Genomic DNA, 25,026 nt, shown 5'->3' with positions numbered 1-25,026 from the left:
CTGCTTCTTTTGATGCTTTTGTGTGACGCTGTAGCACAGTGGGACTCTGTCTAAGTAGGGCATTCATTTACAAAAAAAAGACACAAGTTAAAATATGGAGATAAGGGGTTACTACCCGACAGCAACGATATACATTAACCCATTTTGAGCGGGAACCCTTTTGGTGGTTACATACATTGTTATAATTTAGCTATTGAAAAATAGCAGATCTACAAGCTCATAGCGCGGCACCGAGTGCCGCGCTATGAACTTGTAGGTCTGCTATTTTTGAAAGATCGTTAAAATGTGCCTCAAATCTTTCAGAAAATTGTCATGATTTAGAAAACATTTGTTTTTTAAATTTCGACGTCTGAATGGGTTAAATGGCTCTGTCAGGATGGGAGACATTGAATGATGCCGCTGGGGGCCAGGAAGATCCCAGAGTGGCACTCATGCTGCCAAGGTGACTGACTATAGGCCAGGGAAGTGGTGGTAAAAGTATCAATACCACAATGTACAAAAGAATACTCTGTTACAAGTAAAAGGCCTGTATTGTTTTACTTTGAAGCCGCACTCACCATAAAGTTGTATATCTTCTTTATGCATCTATTATATACCTATTCATTTCAATGAAGGTGGTCCAGTGCTGATCCAACCGATATGTATCACCTGTATATGGGCATACCCATATGTGTCAGTTTGTATGTGTCAGTCCTTGTCCCTTTTATGCCCATATATGGTCATAGTGATGCTGCGGTCGCCTGCTGGCCGGCCTGCTTGTCAACCCATTAGCTCGTTTTAATATACTAGAGGTTTGGCCGCTATGATGCAGATCTACAAGCTCACAACACACTGCGATGCGTTGTGATCTTGTAGATCGGCTATTTTTGAGGGGTGGTGGGGGTGGTGTGTGTGTGTGTGTGTGTGTGTGTGTGTGTCTGTCTCGGGGGAAGGGAGGCAGGAAAAGGACGGGACGAGCAGGAGGCAGGAAAAGGACGGGACGTGCAGGAGGCAGGAAAAGGACGGGACGAGCAGGAGGGAGGGAGGCAGGAAATGGACGGGACGAGCAGGAGGGAGGGAGGGAGGGGACTATCACCTTTCTCTACTCAGCATGATGAAGTGGGAGGGAGAGGATGATGGCTAGGAGAACGAAGGCAACCAGGGAGAAGAGAGGGCAAAAAAGGGGCGACTATCGCCTTTCTTTTATCACTACCATCAGCAACACGGGGAGTCGATGATGATCAGATTTCTACTACTCGCACAAAGGCCCTCATATTCTGAATAGTAATGCAGCATGATGCATTACATTACACTGGCCGTGTTGACTTATTAATTAAGTTGTGATGAACAGTCATTCACTGTCATGCTGACTCCTTTCACTAGCATCTGGCTCCCGCTAACTCACACACACTGTAACATTGTCATTAGCCATTTATAACTGAGGAGTGCACAGTTGTAACCAAATGGACCATAACGTGTCCATTTGGTTATTTGTGCATGGGCTAGAATGTGACACATACGGTCGTGTTTGAGATGGGTTATGCAGCTTATGTGTGTTATATCTACAATGATGGCATTAGACCTTATTACAGTAACAATGTGGTGCGTTCTGAATGGTATTGTCTCTACTCAAGGACCATCGGTGTGTAACCTAATGTTTGTTATGAGGTCTAGATGAGGAGTATAAGCATTAATTTGTATGTAACGATAAGGTGTGTCCATTATAGTTAAAGTAGCTATAAGCAATAATATGTCAACATTGTAATGACCTTTTTTGTTTTTTGTTTTTTTGGTATTCAGACAGCGAGCAATGAGTAAAACGCTCTCCAAAAAATGTAGTCTCTGTGACACATCTAGGGGCCACAATCAATGCAGATTGTGGCCCCTAGATGTCCCAAAGATGTTCCTAGAAGCGTTGTCATAAAGCTCAATCAAAGATTAGCATGAGGCTCCAGTTAACAGATTAGCGTTTTAATGCTAGTGAAGGATCAGATCACTCACATTTACTCAACCCACTGAAGGAACCATGCTCACGATTGAAACATGGACGGCTAATACTTTTGGTTCACAAGCCACGTCACAGGGTCCTCTTTGTAGTTTTTGCCTGGCACGGGTGACAGGGCGCCTGAAGATATGCCTGGCAGTTAAATTTGCAGTGTTATGCAGTGTTTTACACATTGCTGTTTCATGATGATAATATAATAATAAACTTCATTTAAGACCCGTTGGTCCATATAAAAGAGGACAACACATAATATAACAAGAATCACACCTGTGTGAAGTGAGGGGCGCTCTTATCATCGTACATCAACATACTTAACATCATCATCTCATTCTGGCCAATCACAATTTGCGTCATGTCATGACATAAAATAGACACTATGATGTAAAATTCTCCATTGTCAATGGGAATTTAATGTTTGTGTAGGACAAAGTTTGTTCAAAGTTTGTTCAAAGTTTGCTATGATTGATCAGGCAGATGGGGAAATGAACAAAAAAAATATATAATTATATACTATTAGAAAATAGTAAAATATTATAATTATGTACTACTAGAAAATAGTGTTTCTGATTTAAGAAACGGTGTGGGCTGGAGTAGCTCTCTACTTGACGATGATGTGTGATCTTCTTGTTCTTCACATACATTGTCATGTATGTCCAATGCTGGTTGACAAACGGTAATCCGTCGCCTGTTATATCTCAACAGTACAATGTCTGCGTTGATGCGTGTTACCCGGGCTCAAATGACCTCAATACACACATACTGTACATACATGTGCAGTAGACATACATATGTGACTGTGAGCTTATATATGTAGAGCATGCACGCCACGGCGCACGCACACACACACAACTCTCGCCAACTTGTTATTGAGAATTGAAAGCCTAGTATATATACAACATATCAATTTTGTGTTTGTGTTAGGGAATTTGTCATCGTAACGTAAAGTAGACATTTGTCTATTTGCTCAGACACTGACGTAAAATTCTCCATTCCTTGTGAATGGGAATGTAATGTTTGTGTAGGACGATTTGTGGACGGACACTAACAACTGGATATAGGAGGGACTAGGGCCCCTCAAAATAGGTGTATGTGTGTGTGTGTATGTGTGTGTGTGTGTGTATATATATATATATATATATATATATATATATATATATATATATATATATATATATATATATATATACACACACACACTGTATATACACACACACTGGTTAGGACACTAACAATGCTAATATTGGTGGTAATGTGATGTGCAGAGGTGAAGAGGAGACGATGACTGTGTGTTAATGCTTCCCTGGTACATCTCTTGGCAGATTACCAGCTTCGGACAAACTAAAGGGCACACATGCGGCCAGACGAATGGATACTTTCTCTCTCTCGCTCTCTCTCTCTCCCTCCTCTCTTTCCCATCTCTCCCTGTGACTCCCTGGCAGCGAGGGACAGCAGAGGACAAGAGGAGGGGAAGACGTCAAACTTTCTTCACGCTGTGCATGAGACAAATGCAGACATTCTTTTCAGCCCTTCCTGCAAGACGGATGTGTAATTGTTGCTGATCCCAGAACAAACGATTTATGCCATCACCTCCGAGCTGTGGTTTTAACGCGTCCCTCTGGACTGCAGGAACACATTTTATTATGAACTATGAACTTGGACACTAGCTAGCCCGTCTGGATTTAACAGGCTCTCGTTTTCTATTCACAATATGAAACCTTGCAAACTTTATTACATGGTATATGGGACATGGGTACCATTTGAAGGATTTCAGAAACTGCATTTTTAGACTTGCACTGCACAACAATTAACAATTAAAAGTTACGTCATGCTTGGGATTGAGTTATGATTTATGAGCCACAGTGTTTGGCCTGTTTTTATTGTGGAACATATAAAATCGCCATTTGTATTTTGGGGCAGTTATAGTAATGTTTATTTCTCATGATACATGTAGATAGACATTTCTACATGATAATGTAGACATGACTTAAGCTACTGAAATTCATGCACAGTAGTCATTTTCTTTCTTCAAGAGAGATGGTTCTGGTTGGATTTCATACCTATAGGTCACATGTTGTTCGAGGGATGTGACATTTTGGCCATGAATACCACAGTCTCACTTTTGGCAAGATGTTTGTTCCTGTATTATCCATGTAAACTGTTCTTTGTATGAGTATCATTCCCTTTAGTGAGGCCAACATTAGCCCCAGTGCATTGAAATCGACACCAGTGACGGCACAGCCAGATCAATGATTAATAAGGTGTAAGATTGTCAGAGCCGCCGGCTGTGTAACATAATATTGTCGACACGCTTGTGAGGCCAGAAACCTTGTCCTCGTTCTCATTCTCCCAATCAGCTGGCAAATGGCAACTGGAAGGAAAATAGTGAAGGAATGGGAACTGTCTTGTATTTGATGTCATCCTTTAAACCATACTTTCAACTTGGTGTCCCTACTTTGGGCATGTTAAAGCTAAAATAGCACATCTAGAAGTTCACAGCGCTCCACAATGCAATCAGAGCAATTGCAATTGTGAGCTAGTAGATCACCTACTGCATTATTGCCCTGCAAAAACATTGTAGAACTTGTATAAAATGGGGTTTAAGTGGCTAAGCGATGCATTGTGAGCCTATAGATATTGCTGACAAAGACCTATGGTTAGAGGAGGAAAAAGAAAGGGGCCAAGTATTGACCTCTGGGTTACTCCGGTCAATGAAGGATATAGTTTAAGTGGTTAAGTGCCATTTGTACTCTGTAAAGGGATGATACTTGTTATACCCTTTTTAATAAACCAAACCATGTAGGACCAGAAGTTGGGGAAACCCCTGAAGTTAGAATAACTTGAATAATAACTTTCTGCACTGTTCTTATTTTTTTCTTGGCCATCAAAGCCCTGTCCAATACTGTACGGTAGTGTCTGGTGTAATTTGCTGCCTCTTGTTCATGCTTTGTTGTTTCACCATCATCAGTTCAACTACACGGCCTACAGCGTAGAATAGACTTCTGTGTTTCTGCTTGAACCTCTCAAATCAATTCACTGCGTCTCTGTTGTAACGACACAACCCCAAAGTTCCATTTGCAACTTGTGTGTAAATGTAAAATTCGTTTTTACAGGATCTGGTTTTTTTTCATGTATTTATCAAACTGTTTGTAAATGGGGGGGGGAAAGGGATATATTTGGAAAATAAATTTTGTATCTTGTCTGTATGTAGTATAATTGCTTTTTTTTGTAATGTACACAATTTGTAATTTTGTGTACAAACCTGAGGATGCTTTGATGCAGACAACTGAAGTCAAAAGGGTGTTTTGTACTGATTGCAGCATATGGCTATCAAGTTGTGTTTGTGCTTATTTGGCTCCGACTCCCATGAAGAGCTGACTGCACACCAGCTGTCCTTGTTACCATTCAAATTATTTTATGGCTGGTAAAAATTCCATTATGCAAAATACAACAGGAAGAAATCTCAGATTACTTTCTAAAAAGGTCTTCAAGCAAGATCTAGCAGGCTGTTGCAGGGTTGCTGTGCTACAGTTAAGGCTTGCTTGATATTCATTGTACCTCGCACTACAACGTGGTGTGAGCCTGTACCGTAGTAGGCACATTTTGGCACACAACTTAAATCAAAGCAGAAATCAAGCTTCAAGTTCATACAACAGTTTGGCTCTGCCTCTCAGGACTGCAGTACGCAGCCTAAGCTGTTGTGTACATCTTACTCGGTCTCTTTGACAAATTGTCTCAGCCTGACATGACAAGCCTTGCATCCTCACAACAGCCCCCTCTTTTTTTCTCGCTCCCCGTCACCTCTGTATCAACCGCACCAGCCCGTCGTCTCCTCGCTGTCATGCATATACAAACACAACCTGCCATGGATTTACTGTAGGTCAGGGGACAGTCTTCTGTGAATGGCGATTACACATCTGTGTGTGTGTGTGTGTGTGTGTGTGTGTGTGTGTGTGTGTGTGTGTGTGTGTGTGTGTGTGTGAGAGAGAGAGAGCAGTGAAAGTGTTAATTTATCCAATTCTAACAAGTTTACAAACTCAAATCGGCACCTCCTGTAATTGACAGGATTTGATGTGTAAAAGTGGGTGGGAACTGTAAAAGTATTAAGAGCGTGTGCGCGTGTGTGTGTGTGTGCGCGCGGTGCAAGCCAATGCCAGCCCCTGCAGGCTGCCGCCTTGTGCATTGTCCCTCCACTCAGCTGTCCGTCATCACTCTAACAATGGCTGACTCTGTGACCTCCTTGTCTCACAGCAACAGGCTATGCATATGCACAGAGCGATAAGGAGGTGTGACTGGCACACAGCAAAGCATGCACACTCACACCCCAGTCTAACAATGCACGTCCTTTTTCTGAGTTTCTTGATAAAACTGCAAAGCTGATCAATTACTCGCGGGGGCTTTGGGAAAGATTTGCATATATTCTTAGTGACTTTCATTTGCCACCATTCAGTACCAAGTTCTGTTTCTTACCTTACCTTAGTTTTTATTTATTTTTTACTTTTGAGGCAACACAACTTTTATTATGAAATAAGTATCTCGGTGCAAGTGCAATGATGTTCTGAATGGTTGGACGTTTCACCTTTTGAAAGGACACTATTTGATTCAGTGTGATGCACTCATTTGTGATTTTTACATTCATTCCATAAATCGGGGTCCTAAATTATAATGTGCTTTCATCTTCAGCTTGGTCTTCAGATAATCACAACCTTCACTTCTCACTATGTCTATAAACAAATCATATACAGGTACCATAATACCTACGTATTGTAATGGGTACCAATGACAGTAAGAATTATTGGGCACCTCACACACATTTAAGATGTAAGCATATTAAAAGGTAAGCTAAAAATGTAAACTAGGATTTATAAATTGGCATTTCTTCAACCTCCATACTGTTCAACAATCTGACTTGATTTGACAAAACCTTTATGTGAGACCCTTGGAATGGATTTACCCCAAAGCATCCTCGTTGTATTTAAAACTGTTCGATCTAAAGTCGGCAGTCAAAGAATTTGGCAGGTCAATGCCTAAGGTCTACTATAGTCATTCTATTTAGGTTTCATGTTGTCATTGTCATTTAATGTCTCTCTATCACCCCTGCAATATATCCACACTACAGAGATGCTTTAGGGAATCGGGCCCTCCATGTTTATGGGCATTTGAGTCAATACTGTGTTATTGTGCAAACACAATCCTTGCAGGCTCTCTGAAGTGCTTTATCAATATTGCACCAATGATTCTTGTGTCATGGGTACAGGCAGGTGATGGTTCGATTGGTTATTCTCTGAGTCTCATGAGGTTTGGAGAGGCAGGTCATGGCAAACCCTGCAGTGTTGACAAAAGTGTCGTGTAGAAAAACAAATAATAATCAACCTATGAACTAGTCTAGAAAGGTTTTGTGTCACAGTGGGACCCAGGCTGATATTCTAATATTACTACACAATAAAATCCTGGGTGTTAATTTAACTCTGAGAGGAGGACGTGTTGTGTCAGGTGCAAAAAATTGGCATGGACACGCCTACAAGGCATAAAATAGTCCCCTGATGATTTTACTGTGTAGGCTAACAGTTATTTTGCATCAGCAACCTGGTACATTTTCATTTTTCCATTTGACGAGGTAAATGAATCACAGGTCGACTGTAAAAATGGAAATACTAATTGTACACCCTTTAATTTGTTATTGTCTCTCTATAATCCATTCCAGAACCTAGATGGAAGGTGCACAAAGGAACATAGAATATAGGTTACCATTGTGACAGGATTTATCATGTTAGAATGTGTGAGTTTAGATACAGCTGTTAGCCACTTCCTTACATTCATAACTCACCACCATACCCAAATCCAATCCATGTATTCTGATGTCCGTAAGAAAACCACACACATAACTGAAACGTCCCTGGTTCAGTTCCAAACTGGATCTATGTCTTCCCGTCCTCTCTGCCCTTGCTTTCCTGTGTCTCTTATCCACAGAAATCAATAAGATGCAATAAAAATAACCTTAAAAAAAGATAAACCCATTTCTTCCCCAATTTCTCATTCTTTAATCGTATTACTTCCTGCTTGCCTCTCTCCCATAGGCAGCTTGTCTCGCATCCCCATTGTCTGCCCACAGTTCTATCCATTATTGTGCAAATGTGATGTTCTGCCCACATTTGTTCTGTTATTGAAGACAGACATCTCCTCGCTGCACCTGTGCCATTTAAATTCCCTCCATACCAAAGCACAAAAGCAGCTTCTCTACAAACATCTTTCTCGGCAGTTGAACGAAGAAGCTGGATCCTGTGAAATGTGTTTTGAATCTTTGTGCCCGTCGTCTCGGCTGGATCTCAAAACTTTTACTGTTGTCCCTGATGTTTGTGCATGAAATCTCCTCAAACTCCAGTGTCAAAATTGTCTGACCCACTGGGACAAACATAACATAACGTACTGTAAATGCCACGCTTAAAATTCTCATATCAGGTTAGCCAGACTGGAGGTTGTCTCTCTGCGCGCCTGGTGATCCATGTGTCCAGAAACCGTGAAGATATTCACAACACGGTCCATCAACCTCCGTCCATGCCTCGTCCTCTCAAGCAGGAGCACGGCAGCAGAGTACACCCCAGCCCCCAACAACGCAGCCCCCCCTCCGGCCAGCAGAACCACGCCAGAGATGTACATGTCATTCAGGGCTTGACCCGGCTTTGGCATGTGGTTAGCCAGGGCCAACCGTAGTAGAACCGTGCCACAAATCAGCAACGACAGTCCGGTGATCAAGACCACCAGAAGATCTGACAAGCCGCCACTTTTGAGCATATCAATCCGTCGCCTGCTTCGAATGCAGTTCATGTCCTGGACGGCCGAGCTGAGAAGCTGTTTAAGCAGAACCCCCAGGGCTAGCAGGCAGAGCGCTGTGCCTACACCCAGTCGCCACTCGCTTGAGACGCTGGTGGTGGTGGACAGGAGGCCCACACCGCCCAGCCCGCAACCCAGGATCAGCAGCATGGCAACGCAGTAGCAGAGCAGGGACTTCCCAGGCTCTCTGAACCACCACAGCTCCACCTGCTCCTCCAGGATGCTGTGCTGGATTTGGGCCGGGTCGGCTGGGCCATGGAGCCCTCTGGGAGGGAAGTCCTCCAGTTCGGGCATCGTCCAGTCACTCCCAGCCTGTCAGACAAGGCTGCCACCACTACAGAGGAATGGATAACCACCGCCCGCCCCTTTACAGGTCTTGTAAATGGATTATGGTAGCCCCTCCCAGTGTACACAAGATGCTGGACCCCCCCCTACGGTAAATGACTCAATACTGAGTAATGAAGCTGAAATGCAAAAACAACCTTTAGAAATAGTCTCTTGTTTCTATGTGTATGGAGAGATCCTTTGTGGTTTACTCTGGATCCCTTGCCCAAAAGTGAATCCAAATCCTCCAAATGAAGTATCTGCAGAAGTCCTCAGGTCAATGTTGCAGAACGATCAGTCACCTGGGGAGAGGAGAGATACAATAGTTGCATTTACAGGAGGACAGAAAATCTTTCAGCCCTTTGTCCCGATCATTCATTAACACTCTGAACAAAGCAAAATCCCTCTCCATGGGGACATAGAATATCTGATGTGTGCCATCTATCTAAACTTGTGTAGTGTACAGTAGATATACTGTAGGTGATTGTGGCGAGGCGCCTGTATCGCACATCCAAGTATAAATCAGGCATTGGCGTGCAAGTGAGCAGCACGCACGCATGCACACGCACACACACACACGACCAGCATCTATTTTGTAGCTTCTCTGATCATCCAAACCTGCTTTGACTTTGTCTGAAAAACTTGCTATGCTGACTCTGGCAACCTTTCTCTCATTATCGCTATGCTAATGAGTTCCCTCTACAGAGGCAACAGCATTAAAGTCACTGTCAGCCGCCAACAGAATAAACAATGCCCACGCAGGCACAAAAAAATAGAAACGCACACTTGTGCACATGCACACACGTATGCACATGTAAACTCTCAAAGATTCCAGCACACACTCGGCTCCATGGTCAGTTTTGTGCAACACACCAGTGGTGGAAGATGTTCTCAAATTTTATTTTTTCTGTTTCTACCACCGTAGAAATAGAGGGTATGCGCGTGACATCATCATCATACCCAGAAGTTATGTGGGAACGCCTACTGAGTGGAAAAAACCTACTTTATGGCCATGACATCCCATACATCTAAACAGAAAAGTCATATCTGATTGCATTAAACAACGTTAAACTCACTTTGCCACTCGATTTGCTACTCACTTTATGCATGCGCATACTCTCTATACAAGTACAAGTTCTGTATTCAAATTTTACGTGAGTAAAAGTACAAAAGTATTAGTTTCAAAATACACTTAGAGTACCAAAGTAGAAAAATATATACAAGTTCACAATGTTCACATCGACCTGCCAAAGTTGTGATTTGCCTCTGAGATGTAGTGGAGTAGAAGTACTACAGTACCTAGTTACTTTCCACCACTGCAACACACACACACACACACGCACACACACACACACACACACACACACACGCACACACACCTACTGTACACCTTCACAGCAGTTTCTCCTGGATTCTGTATGCCAAGGTCGTATACTCTACCCTTACTATACTGCTTTTATAGTGTTCAATTAGGGTCAGGACTTATGGCAGTCAAACTGACTCCTTCCATTCCATTTCATTACACTGCTCTGTTCTCTTCTATCCCGTTCATTTTGTGGTAATGTGTTTTCATGGACTGCAGTTAGCACTGCATCTGTGAAAAGCCTGTGCTTTGCTCAGCCTGTGTTTTTAAGTCTTAGCATATTTAATCTATTTTCTGTAGTTGTGGCCCTATACCCCCCCCCCCCCCCCCCCACACACACACACACACACACACACACACACAGGCTCAAGGTTATGGCTGTTGACAGCTTGTCTTTAAAAAGCTGTCAGCGGCTTTATTGCTATCAAAATCGGCAGTGCACGAAGTAAGCCCACGCAGCCTGGGACAAGCTGACAGGAGTTACAGCTTGTCCTCACGGGCCGCGTTCCGCGCTAACACAAACACAGCACTGCAAATGCTTTACATTCTACCCGATTACAGAATACATTTTGATTTCAGATGCATCTACCGTATTTGTCTTGTTTTTATAGTGTAACTGCTGCACAACCAATTACCGCTCTGGGGAATCTTAAGGTTGTTAATTCAGCAAACAAGTTAAATTACAGATGAGATTTTGTATTTGTTTGTATTTGTTTTAGTCATTGCTGTCGGGCAGAAACCATTTGTAATCTCCATATTTCGTCTTTTTGTGTTTTATCATATTTTATACTTATACAGTGTTGTGGAAAAGTAGTGAAAATAGCCTAACCCCAACTCAATTTCTAACCCTCGCATCGCCACATGTTGTGAGATTGTAGATCTTCTAATTCCACACAATCTTTTTTTTTTTAAATAATTCTGTAATAACATACTCAAAATAGGTTTGCCAGGTTGAAAGTTTGTCTGTGGGTTTTATAAAATTGAACCAATGAAAAGTATTAACAAGGGTATGTGACTAAATAATAACTACATTTGATACATTGGAACACAAGTTCTTTTTTGAAAAGTACGTTTTGGACATAACAGGCCCAAAAGCTCAAGGAATAGGGTTTAACCTGTGATGTTTTTATTTGTGTTTTTTCTATTCATTTGGTCATTAAGGTCCAAAGAATGCCGGAAACATCGCGAAAAAAAGTTATGGCCATTTTTGTATACCACACCAAATTCGGCCATAGCCACTTGCCCAAATGTGCCCAAATGTGCTGACCTCATCACATTAAGCTGACCTCATCACATTTGTGCTGATGGCTATGGCCGTTTTTAGGCCAAGGAGTGTTTTTCGTGCAAAACTAATGCTTGGAATGGATTCAGAATCATGAAACCCCCCTAGTTTGACGTGTCACAATTGCCACATGATACTTATTGGAAAATGTTGCCTTATATTGGTTGTCTATGGTGTGGCTTTTTTTCGCGATGTTTCCGGCAGAGCAGGCCTCTAATTCTGTGGACCTTAATGACCAAATTAATAGAAAAAACACAAATAATAAAAAGTACGGCATGACATCACAGGTCCTGTCCAAGTTTGCCTGACACTGAGAGTTTACTAATCCACTCAATCCACTATGGGTCTGTGTGTTCACCTCTGAGGCTGTGCGGTGGTGTTCATGACGCCACAGACAGAATGACATATGGTGCAAGCATAAGGTGTGAAATAATAACAGTGAGGAAATTACAGCAAACGATGAGGGGTGTTTATTAGCTACATGCTGTTCTGGAAGATGTTTGTGTCCCATATCCAATGTGTTTTCACAATTCACATGTTAAGACTGGAAGATATGAGTTCAAATCAGTATCAGTATTCAAACTTTTGTCTCGATTGCGAGTAATGAAAGTGTGTATAAACATCACAAATTTATGTTTGGAGAGAGTGCAGGTGTATGTGTCCATGTTTGTTAAGGGTTTGTTGTGAGTGTGTATACATAAGCATGCTTGCAGTGGTGCATATTAGAACCTACACGCCTCATGACAACATACTGTACATGAGACAGAGATATGTGTACATATATTACCCTATAAATGTGTGCGTGTTACTGAGCCACTAATTAATCCCAGCTGGTTTGCGCTTGGTGTGACAGGTAGCACCACAGAAATAGCACAGTAATTGAGGTGTGTGTGTGTGTGTGTGTGTGTGTGTGTGTGTGTGCGTGCGTGCGTGCGTGCGTGTGTGCGTGCGTGCGTGCGTGCGTGCGTGCGTGCGTGCGTGCGTGCGTGCGTGCGTGCACACGTGTGAATCACAATAGATGCGGCAATGCAGATGATACACTAGGCTAGGGTTTCACCTACTAGTCGACTACTATAATCGGTAATCACTAGTTGACACTGTTGGCAGTCAGGGTATTACTGTCATCATTGTACATTTTCTCTTTTTCGTGACCGAAGGTTGCAGATGACTATGAAAACGTGCAAAACCTGTCAGTCGTTCGGTCGGTCACGCCTCCATATACGGTTGCCAGTTTATTACGCCTTGTGGCGCCACGCCTACAATCCCTGTTATGCCCATATATGGAGATCCCTGATGTCATCAATATTGAGCCCATATATGGGAATGTCATGAGTCGCGCCTCGTGACATCAAGCCCGTGACACGCTCCATATATGGAGACACACACTGACACCAGATTAATAGTTTAACTCGTGCCGTATTAGCTCTGTTGTTTCAGGCCTGAAAACGTTGATTTAAAAAAAAGGGGAAAAAGGTCCATATACTGTATGGGCATTCCCAGACGATGCCTAATACAATCCCTGTTATGCCCATATATGGAGATCCCTGATGTCATCAATATTAAGCCCATACGTGGGAATGTCAATATATGGCCATATTGTGACAGTCTCATGATAACCAGTGTGGTTGCCTTACTGGTAAAATACAGTTACAAAGAAAACACTAGTTTTTAGTTTTTACACTAGTTATTTTGTTTAGTATAATAATTAATTTGTATGGTCATAAACTGTTGTACTACATGACCCTGACACCCTCCACTCCATTGTCTTATTGAGAAAAGGGACAACTTTTCAAAATTGTCGAGACAACTTCAACACTTGCCAGGGAGTGAAATTAACATATTAAAGGTCCAGTGCAATGCCTTCTTTCGTTCATTTTATTTTAAAGTTTCACTCTGAAACGGAAACCTGTGTGTTTATGATCAGAACGTCGCATCCCTTCAGGGTATGGGACTAGCTCCGCATGTTTTTCGTTTACATGTCACAGAGCAATCTGAGAACCCATCGTCAAAAAATAAAGGAAAAACAGCACCCTTTCCTTGCATTTGACAGAGTCAGCAGTCTCTAGAGAGACTAGTCACAGACAGACGGGCAGCAAAGCTTGTGGGTTATTTGATTTCTAACCTATAATGTTTTCAGATACATATTTTAGCGTGAGGATTAAGTTTAAAACGAGTAATATTCTGTCTAGATGTCATCTTGAATGAGATTAAAAACGGAGTAGTTCTGTAATCAAAACCAGTGTGTTGGAGGAATGTGCAGCGATGGAAATAAAGCTAGAACTAGAAATCAAGATTCATTTTGATTCTTGCAGGACTCGACACGTCATCACGCAGCACGTTTTGGTTCAAAGGAAGTAATTAAATTAGGATTTGTATGGACTTTGATATAAAAATACACAAAGATGGAAATTGTTGTGGCCTTGTTTTTGCTGTTAGTTATGCCCATGTGGTGATGATGATGACCACGGATATGCTCTAAAATTGTGAAAAACGTATTTTTCCATTTCCCTACGTCTTTAAGCCTGATTTATAGGCTTAATGTGAAGGTGTCAATGCCGAAAATAGCTGATCTAAATGCTCACAATGCAACACATTGTCATCTGGGAAATCAGTTATTTGCGATGCCACACCATCATACAATGGAGCATAATTTAAACATTAGGAAGACAGAATACATTGTCACACTATGGGGTTGAGAAAACTGAGGTAAAGATCATTAGATTATAAAAGATTGCTTCATTACACAGAACAAAGTGGAGCAGGACAGCAATGATGGAGATGGAGATAAAGAGAGAGGGTGACGTGAAAAATGTCATGAGCCAAACAAGAAATGTCTGCATTGTGATTAAATACAGTCTCTCCATATTCCAGATCAACCTTTTGAGACAAATGGAGATGAGTTGATGCATGCTTTCAATAGGAATCAGTGTTTAATAGTTGGAAACGGCTCAAATGGATAAGAGGGCCAACAGTCATCATCAAAACTGTCTTAAAAGGTTATCAGGTACACAGTAAAATCCTTGTCGATGTAACTCTGAGAGTTAAGTGAAAATGTTTGGTTAAATACTGTAAGTTTTAAACTTTAAGCTTTATATTCACATAGCAATCATTGCAATAGTGTTTGTTCAATAACAGGGGTCTCCATCTCGCCAACTAAGGATACAGATAAGTGAAATTGGAAGTGATGAAGCAAAAGAAATTAACAAAATTGGAACTGAAACATTATAAAAAATGATGATGCTTTGTGGGGAACTCTCTCTTGATTGGATTAAATCGGTATCCCAAACTAAAAACGTATTTTCTGTTCATTAGAGAGCTAGAGAGAGAATGTTTTGACAAATTTAAAGCTAGAAAGACTAGAAAGTTACGTTTTGAGCTGGCGATAATTTCTCTCTTGCTTCAAACAAGAATTTGTTCCTAAAATGCAGAAGTACGTCTCCTTGACAGCCCCCCTCTCCCCCCATGCGCACCTACAGTATAAATAATGCCCAGCTTTGTTTGTCTGTGTATACCACGGAATGTGATGATTTGATTGGCTGCGCACAGAATGTGATGTATGATGATGTTTCATACCCCCTCTGGGTTTGGCGAAAGGGTCTTTCTGTGTGAAGTTTGCATGTTCTCCCCGTGTGACCTAGGGTAGGTACCCTCACAAAAAACATGCAGTAAATCCTGGTCTCTAAACTACCTCCTAGGTAAGGACTGGGAGGTAAGGACTTCGACTCTTCATGCATAGAAGGAAGCCTGAGGTCAGTCCGCTGCCCCCCCCTGTTTGGCAGAGGAAGTGTAGCGCCCAGGATTACATTAGATAAGACACTGGGTGAAAAAATGGGTTGCAAAATCGTGGGATAAAAATTATTTAAAAAAAAATAAGAGCACCCCTCACTCTGAGTTCACTCGAGTGTGATTTTTATATAGAGGGTATGCGCATGCATAAAATGAATGGCAAATCGAGTGGCAAAGTGAGTTTAACATAGTTTAACTTTGTTTAGTGCAATCAGATAGGACTTTTCTGTTTTCTTGGGCTGTCAAGGCCAGAAAGTAGTGTTTTGCCACTCAGTAGCTGTTCCCACATAACTTCCCGGTATGATGATGATGTCACGCGCATACCCTCTATTATGTCAGTGGTTTTTGTTTCTTGCGTTGTAATGATGTCTCATGCGTTGTCTTAACTGTCCTGGTTTGTGAAGAAAACTTAAATAAAAAGATTGTGTTGGATAAATGGGGCGATCGCTGTTATAGACCAAAGAATCAATAAAAACAATGACTATAAGAATATAGAGCTTTAAAAGTTACAAAATATAAAAAAGAAACAAAAATAGCACTTACACCACCTTTAACACTGATGATTTTATCGTGTATTACTGTTATTACGCCACCTGCCCTGTCTAAAGCTCATCTTTATTTGGGGCCGTATGTTAGACGGTGTGCCTCTCTCATCACCTCGAAGACCTCTTACCTCCGTCATATCAGCTCTGTTATATTGGCCTCATAAATGCCTTAATAAGGCTGGTTCTCTCTGCACTGGTCTCCAATAAACGGGCATGACCATGGGCCAAAGTCAGTATACTGTTATAGGTTAAGCCTGTGACATCTATGACATACCGTACAGGTATATGAGGTATGGCTCCAAATGTGGATTCCAAAAAAGATCAGAGCCCATACAACTTCCATTATAAGACAAAACATACGTATTTATGTGAAAGAAATTTGCCATGGTACGTCTGTGCCTCTGTGGGCTACTGGCAGTGTGCACAAGAAATTGCAAGATTATACCTTCAGACACATGTCACAGACGGAACTCTGATAGACTCCTGCAGTCTAGTTAATTTTCAAAACATAACTAGACTTGGTTCCACAAACATGCATTCATCATGTGGTTTATCCCCAAAACAAGTGCAGCCTTTGCCTGCTGAACCTCAACCCCACACCTCTCTGTGCAAAATATGTATTTGCAAAGGCGTCTGGCTGTACCAGTTAGCATTATAATGTCCTTATTAGGTTGCTTAATTGTATTTTCCCTAATATGAATCATTTCTTAAGGGCTCTCCACTAGATACATCATGGATACCATTTTCTTCAGTCAACTTTCAAGAGGTCATCAAAGATAAGCTAGAGATTAAACTCTGTCTCTTCTGATATTTGAGAGACTTCACTCATCACTGCAATATGAGAAAACCATTACACTCTTAAACAGCATACAGTCATTATTTTGTGTCTTGTTTGGGGGTGGTGATAGAATAGATCTCCTTTACACGACTTAAGAGCCATTATGGCTATGGACAGTGAGTGACAGGGAAGTTATCGGTGCTCGTCCTTAATGTACTATAACTTTACATTACTTTGATGACATTGTAATGGATTTTTTTTCCGTTTAGTCTTCATTTGGTCCAATTTGTCTCCTGAGTTCATGATAAGAATTTGGTAGTTCATAATAATAATCTTGTGTGAAATCATAATCATCTGCTACTCTCCTACTGGAACGTCATGCGTAATTTATGCTCCATCGTATGATGATGCCGGGCGTACGACACTTTTTACAGTGATGTATAAATCAGGCTTAATGCATGAAAGAAACAGCAAGGGTCTGTAATGAAAGATGCTGATAGAAGGCAGCTCAAAGCAGCAGTGAAACACAGTGCTGATGGACCATGCAACAATTCATTTGACAAAGATTATATCCAAAGAAGATCCTAGATATGGTTCTTTTAAAGTGACAAGAATAATAAGTATGTCTAGGAAAGCCACACTGAAAAACCACAATGAGTGGAGAGGGGCTGATGCTTGTGCTCCAAACATTGTCGGTTATGCTAATGATCTGTGAGTGATGATGACAAATCCCAGAGATAATCAGAAACTTTACAATCTATTTCTATCCCCCATCATTAGTGCTTTCTCTCACATGTTCACATTATCACTCTCTCTCTCTCTCTCTCTCTCTCTCTCTCTCTCTCTCTCTCTCTCTCTCTCTCTCTCTCTCTCTCTCTCTCTCTCTCAGCCCACAAGGTCAACAAAGAAGGAAAGAAAAATCTTTGGAAGAAAAAAGAAAAACATTCAATACTCCAATTACCTGGGATGCTGTGGGACTCGGTATTCCCCCTTCTGTTGTGTCGGCCCACTGTATTCACTTTACTTGCCATTAGTGTCTCATTTTATTGCATGTTTTTTTTTTTCAAATTGGTTGTCCAGCATTGTATTCTAACAAGAACGCAGACCAACATGGAGTAGGTTCATGCAGTACAATATTATCCGGGAATATTGGATGAGCTGTTAAGATTTGCTTCAGCCTGAAAAGGCACAGAAAAGTACAGTTGCAGAAGACTTTCAGTCACTTGGGAGAAACTGCCTCTGCACTGACACAAAATGGAAGTTTGACCTCTGAGCCAACACAAGTTCTCTCAATCAGCAGAGTGATTTAGTCCTTTAGAGATTATTTTCAGAGGACTGAGCCTCGCTGTGGGGTCAACATCACATCTCAAACTAAACTAAAACATGAAAGGAAGTGGTGCGGTGGGTGATTTATGTGCCTTCTGTAATGTAGACATTTGTTGCCAAAGTTGCCGCATTTAAGACTGTGTCCCCTCATGGGACTCTTTCTCTGGCTCTCAACAAATCCTCTGCACCATCCTCGATTGTCCATGAGGCATACAGGTAGACCAGCCCTTCTTGATCACGCCACTCTCATCCATTTCTAATGGTCTTTGTGCATTTGTGCCTCACTGTAATTGTAATGGATGTCTGATGAAATTTGATGTAGATGTCTGATACAGTTTACGTGTATTAGTAGTATGTCTCATAAATACATTCTGAGAGGCACCACACGAGATATCTCGCATAAATATTGGAAGCAAAATACAACTGGCGCCAAATTAACTACTGTAGCTATGGAAAGGGCGCCTCACTGGTCCTGCAACTGAGTTGCCTGCTGTGTGTGTGTGTGTGTGTGTGTGTGTGTGTGTGTGTGTGTGTGTGTGTGTGTGTGTGTGTGTGTGTGTGTGTGTGTGTGTGTGTGTGTGTGTGTGTGTGTGTGTGTGTGTGTTTATTTGAGGGCCATGGGAGGGGGTGGAGGGGAGTTAATGGAACATTGGATGATGTGTTGCCGTGGCGACAAGGCAATACTCTCCTCCCTCCTCTTCCTGTCTCCCTCCGGTCAGGCGTTGTTTCTCTTGGCGTCCCCCCGGGCGAGGAGAGGGGTCAGGGTTGGCTCCATCTGTCTATGTGATGGGCATCCGTGCCAAACGCCACGGGTGCTGGAGAAAGAGGAAAGAATCCTAGCGCAGTGAGTGAGGCAGTGGATGTTTCAGAGATGGCATCTGGAGCCGGACTGAGGAGAGGAAGGGTGCTTTGGGAGAAAGCTGCTTCTGAGGCAACGGAATGGGGCTCCAACAAGCTCATGAAAAGCTTGGTGCTGAGGGTGTGTGTGTGTGTGGGGGGGGGGGGGTAAGAGCGAATGGGGCTTCCTGAATCGAGAACAGGGTTTTAGAAGCAAGGACTTCGCCTGGGACAGACGCCTGGAGCCTGGGTCTGGAATTCCGTGCTGTTGTTGTACTTGGAGATGCAGTTCAGAATGTGGGTTAGGTTGGAGAGGCTGAATGGCTCTTTATGCAGGCAGACTGCATCCCTCTTTTCTGTACTGTCAGAGTCCAGAGAGCCTCGCTGTCCAGAAACTGAAAGGGGACAATAGGCCAAGGCAGTGTCAGTGTCCCCACTCTGCTTCCACAGGAACCTGAGACAGACAGATAGACAGATAAAGGCATTAAGAAAGAGGGCGGAGGAAGAGACAGTAAATATCTTTACATAAACTTTACTGAATGAAACTAGAATTATCCTCTCCTCCATGAGTCACCTTGCCAGTGTTTCTTTTTTTTGTCATTCCCCGTCTGGCCATTGAATTACAACTTGCACCTTTTGACCAATGATCCCATTAGCCCATTCAAGTCCCTCTGCAAAATGATCATCTTAGAAAGTAATGTAGGGCCATTTCTAGCCATAAACCTGATTTTTGGGAGAAGGGGAATGAAAGCCACATTTACGTCAATTAATCATTCATATCATGGTGACCACGTTGCTCTTACTTCATACTCATGGAGGGCATGAAGTAAGAGCAGCATGGCCACCTTGTGAATTATAGTCAACAGACAGGAATACAATTTCAGTTTTCCTTGCAAACTAATGACTTCCTTGGAGCATATTGTAGTGGAGACTTCAGTATGATTTTCAAAGTGGTGAAGTTAATAAAAAAGGTTGGTGAAGCTTAAACAGCTCAAGTCCTTACATTTCTTTCTGTCTTTATTACTCTCTTCTCATCTCCCAGACGATTTAATTCTCTGCTTTCAGCTTTCAAGTCATTTCTCAGCTTATGGCACAGTTTAGCCCAACCAGCAACACCAGCCAGGAGACTCAGGACACACGCCTGCACGTGCGCACGCACACATGCGCGCACACACAGGGGGGGCGATATTAAATAACAGTTTATCTGCATAACCCGTTTTACACGCTCTATTTAATCCATGTTTCTCCCCTGCGTAATACGCTATACCCGCTATTTGTTTTAAGTGTTTAATTCGACCTTGTCGACCTGGTGACGAGGCCGTCGCGTTATGATGACGAAACCGGAAATCGACCCGTGCTCTGGGCTTCATGGGCTTCTGGGAAAATGAGTTCAATTCAAGTGAATGGTAGTTTTAACTATCTCTGTCTGTTGTTCCGGTTTTTCATTTAGTTTTTGTTACCTTGTAGTCTAGTGTTTTCCCATTCCCATCCTTATCTCTTTGGCCTTCCACACCTTTCTTTTGTTCTCCCTCGCTTCTTTGCTCCTCCTCTGCCTTCCCACCAGTACTTCTTATCTTTCTAACTACTTATCTTCCACTTGTCTGCTGTCTGCTTTGGTGTTGTGATGTTGAGCATTCAGAGAGAGAGAGAGAGAGAGAGAGAGAGAGAGAGTACACTGTTTATACCAGTGGTTTTCAACCAGTGGTCCGGGGACCACCAGTGGTCCTTGAGGGGGTTCCAGGTGGTCCCCAGATAAATTATGGAGTTGGTAACCAAATGGATCCTTATAGATCCTGTAAAATGTTTTTAACGCTCAGTTACATTATTGTTAAACACCTGCAGAAGTCTACAGAGATAGATAATGTAAAATAATTGTTATTTTGATCAATGACAACAAAATATTCTAAGTTATGGATCTGAGAGGCAAAATCTCATCAAATGGTGGTCTGCTTACAACAAATTACCTCGGTATACTGTTATAAGCAACTGATTTTAATTCAATTACATTTGAATAAATTGCTGCTACTTGTCGCGAATGTTTTTATACTAAGTGAATGCAAAAACATTGAAATATAGCTGTCAACTTCCAAAAGTATAAAGCTAACGTCTCCTATATGGATGTATAACAATGTAAATGTACGTTTTCTCATCCCAATAAAGCTCCTTTGAATTTAATTGAGAGAGAGAGATGCACTCGCTCTTTCTGGCCACAGAACACTCTGCAGGTCTCACCCCAGAACTTAAGCCCCTATGGCCTCCTTAAGTGCCTTGCAGAGTCGAACGTAATCGACGCAAGAATACATACGCAACGGAGGGTGAGAGAAATGTCTCCCTTGCGTTGCGTCAGTTACGTGATCCGTCTCGTTCCGTCGGGTTGAGATCTGATCCCGAGCCTACGCAACCATATTGCTTGCGTTGCGTACCTTGCGTCGAGGACACCCTGCCCACCTGGAGGCAGCAGAGAGCAAGAAGGCTTTTCCTCCTCTGCTCGACCCCTCTTGAAAGAGTTTATACAATCTAAAGATATTTGACGCATAGCATCCGCATGTAATAAAATAGACCAACTGCAGGTGCCAGGGGGTGTCACAGCTGCCATCTAGTGGGCGAGTAGATGCTTGCACATTAAAGATTATAATAGACCGACGTAAATGACGCAAGTGACGGAGCGACTATATATGTATAAAATAAGCTTGCGTTTTTTGTGTCCGTTTGACTCTCCCACGCAAGGAACAAAACGGACTATGTAGAGGCCTTTACACCCCAACAAACACGGACACAACTCTCTAGTACCTGTGTCTAGTGTTGTTTACACAGGATCAGCCAGGCCATAGTCACGTCACTGCCCTTGCAGGCTGTGATAGGTCGTATCCGACCATTGCCCTTCCTCCCTATTAAAAAAAGAATACTATTCAACAATGCCAAGTTCAGGACAATCCATCATCATTCTACGTTGTAAAACCTCAGAAATAAACCCTCTCTTAGAGCTGTAGATAGTCCAAACATGATTTAGAATCGCATAGAAGAAGCTTTTCATCACATCATTACCACTGTAATAGGGTATTGTATTTCCCTCCTTTACACATAGGGAGTTTAATTCTCTTAGTGGTGTATGGATGCTGATTATGTAGCCAATCCCAGTTCAGCCCAGTTCAGCCTCATTAAGTCACTCTCATACAGAAGGGGCCATGTGAAGCCTGCCAAGACTTAGCAATTCAAAATGTTAACTCACAAATCCAATGTATTATTCTGCCAAATAGTCTCAGTTAACAAACATTTCTGGGGAGGAGACCAACTGAGTGATATGCATAATGAGTGAGCGCTGTGCTAAACCTATGGTCCCTCCTGTGGAAAAGTGATTATTGATGCAGGGGAAAAAACTTCTGGCCAGCCAGTTGCCTTTCTCTGCTGAGCACAGCTGCAATATTAAAACGCTAATCAAATCACCAATTAACATGCGCATCCCCTTCTGCCTCACTCCTGCTGACGATGGTAAAGTAGCTCACCTTTACTTTTCTCTGTATTTTCTTTTCTACTTTTCACTCCATGTTAGTTCAGATGGGATATTCAAATGTGTAAAACTGCCTGGCTGGCTAATGACCCGCTGTGTAGCTGCTTCATTGACTGGCAGGTTGTATGACAGACTGGCTTGTTAGCTTATTGGCCATTCACACCGTGGCATTTCGCTCTTACATCATAGACACAATATCCCACAAAACTTCCTCTCATGTGTCACTGATTTAGACATGAATAGAAAGCTACTGTTTGTACTAGACATGAAACCAGAAGTTAGTTCTCAATGGGTTCCCTCGCCAGACTTCCAATGTTTGTTTTCCCATATATGTTTTAACCCATAGGGGTTAACATAAGCCTATGGTTAGGGTGTGGATGTGTGTGTGTGTGTGTGTGTGTGTGTGTGTGTGTGTGTGTGTGAGACTGTGTGGGTGTGTATGGGGGGGGGGGGGGGGGGGGGGGGGGGGGGGGCATCTCGAAATAATTTAGGAATTAAATGAGGAGGTAAAAGAGGGATGATTATAAATTTGTATAAATTGTAAAGGATTAATAAATTATATTATTATTGATGGTTTGGGGTTAGTATTTTGGCATTGTTTATACTTAATCTTGTTATTGATTATGGCAAAATGTAATTGATTGCAAAAAGTCATCTTTACCTGCATCCCAAGAATATGAGTAAAATTATATAAATAAAATACAAATAAAATGCCTTAAAAACTAAACAAAACAGAAGCCAAATAGCACTACAATATAAATTACATTTGTTATATAATCCATACATTTTAAACTGAATGAAATATGTGAATATCGTGAGCCCTTGGATGTTGAGTCTATTTTCTTAGGGACCCTAAAGTCTGTTATTCATTCGGTTGGTGTAGGAGGCATGTCAACAGATCTTTTTCACCTTACATATCGATACAGAATATCATCAAAATATAATCAAAATATCTGATCTGAGATTTTGATTTTGCATTATGACCTATTTTTTGAAGATTTTGAAGTTCTTTGCCCATGAAGCTTCCAGAAGGTTCCCCTTCCATGACCATCATCATTCCATCATCTCAGATTTTTGTTGTTTTACATGAATTAATGAATTATTAATTTAAGCACATGCTACTTCTGTCACATTTTACTTCAGTCATGCGAGTGAACCAGGAAAAGACAACATTTATGCCATATCATATTACAACATCCAATATCCCAGACGATATCTAGTTTAATTTCATAATAATTATATCATTTTGATATATTGCCCTAATTTTAGCTATTGGTATTTTTTAATTTAATTCATTTTCCTTAGTCTCCTTTCCTTAACATAAATCATGCAACCCCATACCCCAATACATTATTAAATTTTAGCCCAAGGTGGTGGACAACAGACACCATGCTACTGTAGTGTTACACCATATATTAAACAGGCCTATATAAAGACAAGCTTTCCTTGTTGTTAAAAACAGTAAAATGTCAAAAAGAAATGCATCAACAGTAAGGACAGGAAAAGGGTATACCATGGGAATGCACAGCCAATGGCTGCCCTCGACAACACTCCACAGTCATGACTCTGGTTATGTGCTGACTGGGAAACAAAATGCCCCTCAGGGATATTTAAGATTCTACTCTGTTCTCTACCTCAGGTGTCTGGGATCCATGTCACACACATGCATTGCACGCACACACACTCGCACTCATATATGCATGCATGCATGCATGCATGGGCACGCACACACGCACACACGCACGCACGCACGCACGCACGCACGCACACACACACACACACACACACACACACACACACACACACACACACACACACACACACACACTGTATCTCCCTCCCTCCCTCCCTCCCTCTCTCTCTCTCTCTCTCTCTCTCTCTCTCTTCTCAGGTACACCACAGTAGACAGAGCTATATAGCCGTACAGCATACAGCATTCATTCACTGTGCTGGTTCATCCACTGACCTAACACTGACTCAGATCTTTCTCCTCTACACACGTTGTGCCTCGCTCATGGGTTGATGCGTAGCTTTGTATTTATAGCACCACAGATCAAGGATGATAGTGTTTATACTACCATACCTTTTTGTGTTAATGGCCTATCTGCTATCTGAGAGATTATTTCAGGCCTTCCTGCTTTAATAGGCCTATAAAGGGAGACTGTAGGGTGGGGACAACACGCACCAAGGTTATGAACGAGACTCGAACCCACAACCCACTCGTAGTGGTCAACTCGATTCTATTAGATCCATCAGACAACCTCTGTTATAAGACTCATTTCACTTCATGCCCTTTATCCCATTTATCTGATCTACACACACACACACACACACACACACACACACACACACACACACACACACACACACACACACACACACACACACACACACACACACACACACACACACACACACACACACACTGGGAGCAATAAAGAGTTACAGTATATATTTAGCCTATA

The 25,026-nt window shown here is 42.0% G+C and overlaps 2 protein-coding genes across 3 annotated transcripts in view; one reads left to right on the top strand and one right to left on the bottom strand.

The window, feature by feature from the left end:
• Window positions 1-5,187, top strand: part of ap1m3 (adaptor related protein complex 1 subunit mu 3) — a 45,035-nt gene extending 39,848 nt beyond the window's left edge. For both annotated transcript variants that reach the window (XM_079505810.1, XM_079505811.1), the window contains one exon: window positions 3,304-5,187. In XM_079505810.1, the coding sequence (XP_079361936.1) occupies window positions 3,304-3,326 (23 nt within the window). In that variant the 3' untranslated portion in view covers window positions 3,327-5,187. The remainder of the gene's footprint in view (window positions 1-3,303) is intronic.
• A 3,244-nt stretch (window positions 5,188-8,431) lies between these two features.
• tmem125a (transmembrane protein 125a) lies at window positions 8,432-9,106 on the bottom strand (the record flags this gene model as incomplete). The annotated part of the gene is made up of 1 exon (XM_079505928.1): window positions 8,432-9,106. One exon carries the CDS (start codon window positions 9,104-9,106, stop codon window positions 8,432-8,434), a length of 675 nt encoding a protein of 224 aa, XP_079362054.1.
• Window positions 9,107-25,026: the final 15,920 nt, after the last annotated feature.

Source organism: Electrona antarctica (assembly GCF_951216825.1).
Source record: "Electrona antarctica genome assembly, chromosome: 7".
NCBI classification, from domain to species: domain Eukaryota; kingdom Metazoa; phylum Chordata; class Actinopteri; order Myctophiformes; family Myctophidae; genus Electrona; species Electrona antarctica.
Note: the sequence above shows the minus strand (reverse complement) of the source record. Positions and strands in the feature narration are given on the sequence as shown.